Source organism: Pteropus medius, unplaced genomic scaffold, assembly GCF_902729225.1.
Source record: "Pteropus medius unplaced genomic scaffold, Ma_sr-lr_union100, whole genome shotgun sequence".
Taxonomy (NCBI): domain Eukaryota; kingdom Metazoa; phylum Chordata; class Mammalia; order Chiroptera; family Pteropodidae; genus Pteropus; species Pteropus medius.
Genome location: NW_024354875.1, coordinates 21391674 through 21403007, shown reverse-complemented (window position 1 = coordinate 21403007; position 11334 = coordinate 21391674). Strand labels below are relative to the sequence as shown.

Below are 11334 nucleotides of genomic sequence, written 5' to 3'. Positions count from 1 at the left end.
CAAAGAAATAATTTACTCTATTTTCCAAAATGTCATGGTTGGCTGGCTATATTGTAATAATTCTAATGTAGGAGTCTTCTTGAAGGAAATGGGTGGGCTCACAATGACTGATTATGAGCTTTTAAGAGCAGAGACCCATTTGGGGGCCCTCAACACAAGACAAGTACCTCACTTGGCAGCAGAATAGTAAAAGATATTGGGTCACATAGACAATTCAACAGGAAATAATTGAGTTTGGATTTTATCGAGTTCCCTCAGCATCCTTCTCTTCACTCTCAAACTTTACCTCTGGAGCTTCAGGCAGCAGTACTTTCCATCGTTGTTCCTTTCAGTTTCTTGTCCTGCTACCTTCTAGAACTCCTGTCTTCTGGATTTTGGGACAAGTGGCTTACTCTGAGGGAATAGAAAGTGATTATTTCTAATAAATGTTTTTAGGGCTTTTGTCATTCACAATCTTTTATTTTGTACATTTCATGTTTTACATTTTGGTCCAAAAAACGTAGAGAACCAAGGAGGCCCTTGGTTCCAGACAAATAAATAGGAAAATTGAAGGAAACAAACACAATTATGTGGTCTCTTTCATTTGGAAACAGGTCACTCATGGCAACCAATATTTGTACATAAACTTTATTTATCATCATAACAGGAAAGGAAAACAAAGATCCTGTATTTTCCAAAGAATTTCATCAACAATGCTAAACCTTTGTAAATTGTAATTATATTTTAGTATTCAACTCCCTTCTTTCTGACACAAGTGATTAAAAATCTGTTCCTTATATTTTTTCTACTTTTTTTTAATTCAAAAAAAAAATTAAAATGTAGTCGTTAGCACATTATCAAAGGTTTCATGCATGGAAAAATATTATTCCTATTTTGTGATAATAATAGTATTAAGCTATTATATTTGCACGATAGTCTTAAAACATTCCATTCACAAAATAAGCCTTGAAGGTAATTTCTCCATTTTATAGATGAAGAATATAAAATGTGGTAAAGTTGTGGCTAAATAGGGTTTACAGTTGGTCTGAAACCTCAATTTCTGACTGTAACTTTGGAAAGATTAGGTAACTTGCCTAAATTCTGGAAAAGTGAGATTAGAATCCTGGACTTCTGGATCCCAGGTTGTCATTCCTTTTGTACCACCAGCAACTTTGAACATTGATCCTATTTGGAGGGAATTCCCTACCTTATGAATCCCTGCCTCTTTCTATAAAAGCCTGATGTTAAGTTCCTGAGCCTCCCTTGAAACTGCAGTTAGGAGGGATCCCAAACTCCTGGGCTGCAGACTGGTACCAGTCCATGGCCTGTTGGAACGGGGCTGCACAATAGGAGGTGAGCGGCGGGCAAGCAAGTGAAGTTTCATCTATATTTGAAGCTGCTCCCCAGCACTAGCATCACTGCCTCAGCTCCACCTCAACTCATCAGGCATTAAATTCTCATAGGAACACTGGTCCCTGGTGCCAAAAACATTGGGGACTGCTGAGTTAGGGTGAAGAAAGCCAGAGCTAGTGTTCAGATGCAGAAGTTGAGAGGTTCTAGCAGAATTATCCACTGTCCAGCCTCAGGGTGTTGATGGTGCAAGATGCACTGCCCGTTGACAGTGGAGAGACAGGGGCAGAGCATCTCTGAGGCCAGTTGTGTGGCAAGATGTGGCATGTTGTACCGGGCTGTGTAACTTTCATGCCTGGTTCATGGACTTTTCTGGAGAAGCTATAAGCTACTTAATATTCTTTAATATAGTTAAATCTTGCTCAAATTTATTAAGGCAGGTGTCTTTTATTTGCATCTGAAAAATTAACTGGTATAGAGCTCAAATTTCTTTCACTGGGATGACTTAGCCCTCAAGCCAAGAGTTCCTTAATGAAAATTCTTTGGCTACTTTTAAGGTTTACTCACTCTTACTTCTATCATTCACTCTCATTATCTGTACTGTACCCAAACTACTGTCTCTGGTTTGGCAATGTGAATATGGGGGTGGGGCGGCGAATCATTAGTTATAAAAATGCTGCTGCGTTGAGCTAATTCATTTATTTAATAAATTCAGTAGTAGTGTGTGGTAAGCAGGGGGAACGATGAATATATATACTCAGAAAAGTAGGTTTAGGGCCAAAGTTTGAGGGTCGTAAATGTCATTTACTTATTCATTCGACAAGTAATTACTGAGTGCTTATCACGTGCCAAACTGATTTCAGATGCCAATGTTAGAACTGGCAATATGTCTTAGATAGCTTCAGTGATGTGATCACATTTGTGCTATAAAAAGATCCCTCTGGCTGAAGGGTTGGCAGGAATAAATTGAAAGGAGTGAACCTCAAGGAAGGAAGACCAGTTATGTGCCTTTTTGACATTGTAAGTAAAAGAAGATGGAGATCTGTATAGGATGGTGGCAGTGAGGTGGAAAAAAGTGAAAAAATTGAGAGTTTTTTTATAAAAGAATCCATAGAACTGCTAATTAGTTGGATGTGAAGGATGAGAGAAAGAGAAGAGATGAGGAAGAAAACCAAGGTATCTGGCTTGAGTGATGACAATCATGAAGATAAGACAGGAGGATGAGTGGGTATGGGGAGCAGGTTCTGTTTTACATGTTGGTTTTGACCACTTTTGGGCTATTTAGGTGGGACATAAGTTCAGGAGTAAGGTCAGGGATATAGACAGAGATTTGAGTCTCTTGAGCACATAACACAGAAACAAACATTGAACTTATAGGAATAAATAAGATCACCTAAGGTAGATGTACAGAAATGAGCTAGTACAGCAGTTCTCAAGGTGTGGTTCAAGGACTCTGTGGGTGCTCAAGAACTTTTCAGGAGTCCACAAGATGAAAACCACTTCCATAAGTAATATGAAGATGTAATTTGTCTTTTCTGTTCTCATTCTGGCGCAAATGTACAATGGAGTTTTTCAGACGTAATGTGATGTGTAGTGATGCCATCACTCTGAAGGCTAATAAAATGTGTGCTTTTGTATTCCTGTGTTTTAAGAATTTCTCAATTTAAATTTATAATATTTAATTACGTTTAGAAATAATTTCTAATATGGTAAATATTAATAGCTATAACCCACTTAAACATAAGCTCTTAGGGGTTCTTGGAATTTTTGAGGTATAAAGGGTTCATGACATCAAAAAGCTTGAAAACCAGTGTGCTGAGAATTGCCTAGAGAATTTAGCCTTAATTCTCTAGGCAAGGGTGGTCATTAAAGATTTGTGGGTAGGAATAATGTAACCAGAGTCAGTCACGTTAATAAAAAGTCTTTCTGACAGAAACCTTGAGGATACACAATAATGGGGATGACACGATGTTGTGGAGGCAATTTAGTTGGAATTACAACTCAGGTATGGAGTTACAAGAGGCTTGGATTATGGAAATAACAGTGAGAATGACAAGGGACAACACAAGAGAAAAGTAAATGTGACTTTGTTATTAACTGAATATGGGTTGCTATTGTAGAGCTGGAAGAAGTAAAGATAATTGAAGTTGGACCTATGTGATAGGAAGAAAGGTCTGCTTCTCCTATCATTTCAAGCACAGGACAAATGATCCTTGACATCTAATGAGAATTCATGAGTCGAGCACTGTCCAATAGAAATAGAATAAGGACTATATATAATTCTAAAATTACCCCAAGCTGCATTAAAAAGGGAAATTTTAATAATATATTTATTTAACTCAATGTATCCAAATATTATGTTAACATGTAATTAATATTAAAAAATTGAGATTTTGTTGGGGCAGTTACTAAATCTTTGAAATCCAGTGTATATCTTACATTTACAGTACATATCAAATCAGACCAGTCACATTTCAAGTACTCAATAGCCACAGTGGCTAGTTTTAGACACAGCAGCTTTAGACTACCCTTTTTCTCGAGTCAAGGTGATCAGAACTCTAGTGTTGATTTGTCTGGAGTTGAAAATAACTCTCTTCTTTTTGAGTTATTTACCCAGAAAGGGATGAATTTTACTGAGTCATCTAACTCTCTTACCTTTTTGTGACCTCACTCTTGTAGAGTATAATTACAGGCTCATACTAAAGAAATGAGGCAAATGGTGGTGACTAGCTTACTTGGAACTGATTCTCTGACCTGCCTTTTACAGATAGAACCTGTATTGAACGTAGCTAATCAGTCCAGCAGACTGACATTGGTCAGGGGAAGGAAAAAAAAGACAAAGTTTGAGTTATGTGAAAAGACCATATTAATAGTTTTAAAAGGATATCAAAATCAGTGAAGGGAGGCAGCCGTTTTGGAAGTAAGTACTGAAAGAGGACTTTAAGCTTTTAGCAGTGGTAGATGACCTAAGAGACTGATATTCTCCATTATCCATGTCCACAGAGGGGTCATTATTTTTCTTCTTTGTGAGACCTGAGCTGTTCCATGATGTAGGCACATTGAAGGTATATATTGAAGAATCTCAGTAAAGGTACCAAAACACATGATTATTTTTATGGAAACGAGGTAATAATCGAAGGAGAAAGAAAAGGAGGAGCCAAGATTTCCTAATGCTAAGATTTCTGGGATTAAGAGATGAGATGAGTGGAGATGAGTGTGTCATGCACTTCTTTAGGGAGCATGTGAATTTAGGGAAGGAAAAATGCAGTAAAAGCAGAAAAGATTAGACCTTGAATGTATGTAGCTAATTATCATAGTATGCCTCCTCACCATATGCTCCATGATAAATTCATGTTCCAAGGTGAAATGAGAAATTAAGATGCATGACATCAGAGATTCTGGAAAGAATGATAACAAAAGAAACCTGTATGATAAAAAAAATCCCAAACAACCACATCCAGTGAATAGTCATTTCAAAGTTCAGTTATTACACACATTTATTTGCCTTTTTAATTTGAAATGTTATTCTGCAAATGTATCAGATCTTTATAATTTCAAGTCCTTATTCCTGCTTCCCTTGCTTATGTAAGAGTTACTCACCCAAAGTCTGTTTTGCTGATGGGTTATGAACTCCTTGATTATTTGTTGTTATTGCTTTCTTTCGATTATAAGGATCCAGGAGTTATGATGTAATGTTGCCATGGTAATGAATATGTACAAATAGATGATTAAGAGTAGGGAGAAGGTTAAATCCTGAGATACATTTGCATGCAAACTTCTCAGGAAAAAAGTCTCACATTTAATTTTTTTCCTGTTACATACAAAAAATATGAAAGATGTGTTGTATCACATCTTGAACAATGCATTTGTGTTGTTTATATTAAATAACAAGAGCCAGTCAATACCCTCCAAAGAGTGTTTTCTTAATAACATTTTATTTAAAAAGATATTGGGTTAAGATTAGATTAATTTTCATGTGGTTATGTGTTTGTACATGTGTAAATAAAGTATACTTTTTAAGTAAAAATTGGGACACATTATAAGGATGAAGTTCTTTTCTTGGTTGATGTAAAGGTGGCCTTAAAGACTTTAGCATATAGGAATATTTATAATTACCCAAGAATATACTTTGTCAGCTATTGGGATTCAATATATTGAGAGTGATTAACTTCCTACTGTAGTATTGATGTTAGAAGAAGATCATGAACAAGAGGACAGAGAGAAATGATATTTGAAGACCTAGTTTAAAATACTCCTATAAATTAAGAACTTAGATTTTTGACATATTATCCTTTTTTTTGTTGTTGTTGTCTTTGTTGTGTCACGGAACTTTGCACCAAGAATTCAAAAGATCCTGATTCCTTCATGCTGGCCATAGGTTGACTGGCAAGGCACCTAACAACTCTATTGGTTTTTTATTCTGAGCTGATGACAAAGAACTTTGCCATCTGATAAGGATTCATTAGACCGGCACTTTCAAATAGAGATATCATGTGAGCCACATATACAATTTAAAATTTTCTAATAGCCATATTAAAAAGTAAAAAGAAATAGGTGAAATTAATTTTAGTAATATATTTTATTTAATCTAATATGTCCAAAACATTATCTTTCAACATGTAAGCAATACAAAAATTATTAATGATATATTTTACATTCTTATCTTGTACTAAGTTTTTGCATTCCAGCATGTACTTTATACTTGCAGCACATGTCAGTTTGCACTTACACGTTTCTAGTGCTCACTATTCACATGTGGCTACTGAATACCATACCATGTGGTTGGAGGATACCAGAGCGGATGATATACCATTAGACTAAGAGGAAAGCATTGGGTTTATTAATTAATTAAAGTTATTCAATATTGGACTTTTCAAGATAGTAACCTTGCTTTCTTAGAAGATGAGAGCTTTCCAACTTGCATGGATGTTACTTATTATATTCAAGAATCAAAGTAAAAATGTGGGGAGTAAATAACTGACAGTGTAATGATGTATGTTTTTTTCATTAAAATTTTTTTAAAAAATAATGCCATATGTTTTGACAGTGTGTTCACATTCATTACTTGGTCATGAGTCTGAGAAATAAGGAGGGGTGAAAGTTCCATTTACTTTTGAGGAAGTAGGCCCATAGAGGACACTAAATTCTGCTCTTTCAGTTCCAAATCTCATGTTATTTGGTAGAGTTACCAAATAACAAGAGAGTCAAGTCACTCAAAATATAATGTGTTCTAGCAATTTGTTGCTTTTTTTTTTTTTTCTTAAAGCATTTTTTTCGTAAGTGTCTAGAAGGGCTCAGACTTGTCCTCCATCTCCATTTTTTGTTTGCTTGTTTGTTTACCTGGATCCAGAATAAAATGCTTAGGAATGCTGTGATTCATCCAAAATGGTGGTGGTGGTAGCGGGGTAAGATCCTCAGGGCTGTCACCATCATGCATTGAAGTCTAACAAACATGCCACCCCTGATACTGCAGTCCTCTGATTGTAAAGTCAATTGTAATTAACTTTATGTCACCCCAATAATTTTAATTTAAAGAGTGAAATAAAAAAATAAAGTTAGTCGTATAGATCATTCCACCATAGGTCTTTCATAGACCTCAGAAAGAACACTTGTGTTATTTAGACCTGAGCTAGGTGAAGAAGCAAGTAATATTTCTTACTCTAAAGCAATTAACCTACATGACAATCACTTTTCAAGGCTCCCCATAACAGTAGCAATAGTACCAGTATTAGATTCTTGGCGTTTTGTGTTGTTCAGGTTAAAATAATACCACTTACTTTAATGTACGTGTAGGCTAAATATGTGGATTGAATTTAGGCTAATTTCTATTAATTGGTAACATTGCCCTTGTGTTTTCAATCACAATCCACATGGGACACACACCCATTAGATAATAAACTCCAGGGATGTAAACAATACTCAAACAAGTTTTTAATACAATTCTTAAAATCATTCTTCACCTCCTCTTAATCCATGTGTGTGAATATTCACCATCCCCATTTTTCAGTTGCTGAAATTGTAACTGCCGAGATATCTTCTATAGGATGGGTCCTAAACTCCAAACCTGGATTACACATTGCTGATGACCACATCACCGGGCGCAGATGGACTAGCTTTGGTCGCCATCCACAGAGAGGAGCGTCTCAGGAAGCCCTCAATAAAAGATGAAGTTTGTTAAACTAAAGCTACCGGTAGCCAATGCAGTTGAACAACTATTTCCAGCGCTGGACAGTGCTTCCATAGACGCGCACACGGCCGAGACGTGGTGGTGGGACGAGCCGGGCGGGAATACCCTAGGTGTCTCATGGCTCTCTCTAGTTAGAAAACCTTTAGGGCACTGGGCTACAAACGAATGCCAAGAGACCTAGACGGGTGGATCTTGCATAGGAAACTACTGAGGGGATCACCTGGAAGCAACTGCTGCAGGGCTTAAGTTTTCTTAAAGTCTTAGTAGGGCTTTCCCTCCTGTCCCGCCCCCCAACTCCAATCTTTGGGGCTCCGCGCCACCCTACCCCCTTTCTTCCACCTAGCTCTGGACGATCTCACTGCTTCGCCTTTGGGCCGCCTTTGCTCGCCTGCCCTTCAGCGCCAGGCCCCAGGCAGCTGCGAGAGGAAGCAGGGGGAGGAGGCGCGGCAGGGGCGGGCTCTGTCACCCCTACCCTCCCTCCCAGCTGGGCTGCTGGGGCCATTGGCAGGAGCTCCGCGTACTGCCAGTCGCGAGGGGCGTGGGATGGGGGAGGCAGAGGAGGGGACGCCCTCACTGAGGATTAGAACCAACCGCACACTTCAAAAGGCTGTGGGGCTGCGCTTCCCTCCCGCGCCCCGGGAACTTCAAAGCGGCCGGCGCTGCCTGGGCGCCTAGCTCCGCTCTGGGGCCTCGCAGCCCCCGCGCGGCCGCTTGGTGGCCATGACCCGAGCGCTCGGCGCTGCGCTCCGCCAGGCTCTCCTGCTGCTCACCGCGGCCGCCGCGCTTTCTGGAGGTATGACCGGCGCTGCTTCCCCAGTGCTCCTGAGAGTGAGAGTCGGGGGCGGTCTGCGGATGGGCACTGGGAAAGAGGTGCTTCGAGCAAACTGACCTTACACAGATAAGGAAGTGGGAAGCGCTAGTTGGACTGAGGGGGTGTGAGATAGGGCGCGGCGTGGGCACCTGACATCTGGCAGCCGTGGGGGAAGACAGGTGTGTTGGGGACCAAGCCGCCAGGAAGAGGGAAAAAACAGCAGGGACACGAGGGTATGGGTAGTAGGAATGGTGCGCCGGAGGACAAATTTGGGTCAGTTTGCAGAGGAGGGAGTGTGTTTTGGGGTATGCGCAGGTCTGAGAGTTGGGTGGCACCGTGAGTTCACTCTGCGAGGGCTTCAGGGACGTTCTGTGCTGAGAGCTCCGGAGAGGCGAGCAAGGAGGAAGGCCTGGTGGTGGTGGGAAGGTGGGTAGTGGTGGTGGCGATTCAGTGAGTTTGAGAAGGCGAAGGATACCCCAAAAGCCGCCTGTGCCAAGCTATGTAGGCGGGAGTGGGAGCTTAAATTGCGTGGTTTGCAACACACATTGCTTTCGAGGTATGATCTTTACTAAGAGTTGCTGGGAAAAAATTCTGGCAAGAGTCCCAGCGTTTATAACAGGTCTGTTTCTTGGTAGGCTAAATAGAACCCTCGCCCAAGCTCAAAATCAAACGTTTCTTTATAAACGTTACTAGAAACCGGGGCAAATGCATCTTTGGTAAAATCATAGTGTGCTATGATGAAAAACCCTTAAACTCAAATTGTTTTCATTATAACCTTGTCCTGGATTATGGAGATCAGGAGCAGATTCCTTGCTAACTCATTCTTGAAACATTTCAATCAGACATTTAAGACAGTTGCACATAAAAACCTGGTGTTTTTCCGTAGAGCTGCACTTTGTCCGAAGCTTATTTTAATGCATTTCCTACCACCGCTCCAGATGACAATCTGTTTGACATTAATAGCTATACTCCAGGGTAGGTAGTTTTCCTCTTAGTGACATGTGCAGGAGAATGTTTTGAGTAGTATGATTACTGTCATGTGCAGATTTCAGTGTTTCTGATGGCCTGAGAGAATCACTACATTTAAGTGAAATTTTGATTATTGGAAGGGATAAGTTAGGAAAGCAGTTACCCAGAAACAAGATGACGAGATAATGTGATATATTTGCATTCAGAGTTAGTAAATTCACTAATGGGAAGAAAACTGACTATGAGAAACTGCTACCTCGAAATACTCAAAGAGCTCTTGATTAATAGAATTTACCGAAAAAAAAAAAAAAATGTCTTCTAGACCCATGAAACTGCCTCTGCAGACTATCATACAGCTCTGTTTGTTTTGGGGAGCTAATAACTTTCTGCAAACATTAAAAAAATAGACTCAATTATGTTTTATCTAGCTTAATAGTTATATGTTGTTAGATGACAATCTTTTAGAAAATTTATGAGACTTTGAGCATAGCAATGTAGCAATACATGCTCCACTATGTTCTTAAAAAGGCATGGAAACTTTTGACATTGAAATGTGCAAAAAAGAAAAAAAATAGATTACCCATTCAAATTTGATTATTTCCTCAAAATTTGAAGGCTAAGAAAAATGCCTGTGATAATAGAGAAGTACTTATCAAAACTGAACTTTTACAATGAACTTTGATATGTCAAATGAAATCATTTTCAAATCTCTTTAACAAACATTATCCCTGTTTGTGTCCCACAGAAAAAATGTCTATTGCTATATACATTTTTGATTTTCAATTTTGTATAAATCTTTAATTATTTAGTAGAGGGAGTCAAGTTAGTTTGTCCATGTATTTATTTATTTAATCTTTTAAAATTGTGTTTCTCATGTGATTACTTACATTATTTTTGACCTGATTACTTTCACAATTTACATTATTAATCATATGCCATTTTTGAAAATGTACATGCCATTGTTGACATGTTATATGAGAAATTGCTCTTGACAGGATGATATAGCAAAACCACATGACAGAAAACACCACCTTCCAATTTGATTATTCTGAGCACCAGGCCTAGGACCTTAAGACATTAATAAACCAAAATAAAAGCTTTATTATTTGGTTGTTCTTTCTAGCATTTCTATCACCTTAGATGTGTCATGCATTAACAGTGGAGTAGAAACAATTACTCCTTGATGAGATTCTCAGAAGGTAACCACTGGTGGAAACTTGGAGAAGTTATTTGCCTGGACTGGCTAAAAAATTAGGTTGCTCTGAGTTGCTTTAATTATCTAGTCTCTGGGTTCCTTGATATTTTATAAGAAAAACCCGACACAACCTCACAAGTTAACATGTGTACTAAATGAAGAATTGGAAGAAAATGTCTCAAATTTGAAGCTGTGATTTGAATATTATATAGATTTATACATTGTGCCTTCACTAATTTTATGAAATACTGTTTTCTGGTTGGGAAAGGATTACTAAGAGTCTGGAAAGCTAGATTGCTGTTACTGTAAAAGTGAAAAGATAACTGTTTCATTTAATAACCGGGGTGGGGGTGAGGATTTCAGATAGTGAGATTCCCTCCCCACCCCCCACCCCCCAACAACAGTTAGCACATCTCATTATACATTTTAAGCTATTCTGGAAGTGAAAGTGAAAGCCTTGGACTGACTGAGTTTATAAATGCAAAAGGTGGTGTTACCTTTGCCCTTCATTTATGTTACCTTTGTTACTTTTGCACAATCATTTATTGGTTGATGGACACAAATGTGACGAGAGCCTCCCTGGTTCCAAGGAAAAATTTCTCTAGCCCAGGAGAAACTGTGCAGAAGTCGTTGAGGGCATATGTCTTCACTGACTTTACTGCCTCAACTTGTTTTCTAGCCTCAGACTTACAAAGTATAAAATGGAGAGTTCCTCTGATTTACTACGATCATACATAAATAAAGGATTTTAGGTGTGGGAGAAAGAGAGGAGCAAACGATGACACCAAATTTTTGACCCAAGGAATGGAAGACTAGACCCTTAAGTGGGGTAAGGCCAACTGT

At 38.8% G+C, this 11334-nt stretch overlaps 1 protein-coding gene across 2 annotated transcripts in view; it reads left to right on the top strand.

The window, feature by feature from the left end:
* The first annotated feature begins 7985 nt into the window (after positions 1 to 7985).
* ACVR1C (activin A receptor type 1C) overlaps positions 7986 to 11334 on the top strand; it is a 68642-nt gene continuing 65293 nt past the window's right edge. Inside the window, exon 1 of one of the 2 annotated variants that reach the window (XM_039855436.1) lies at positions 7986 to 8309. In XM_039855436.1, coding sequence (XP_039711370.1) covers positions 8237 to 8309 — 73 coding nt within the window. In that variant the 5' untranslated portion in view covers positions 7986 to 8236. The remainder of the gene's footprint in view (positions 8310 to 11334) is intronic. The other variant, XM_039855435.1, reaches the window with a different exon arrangement.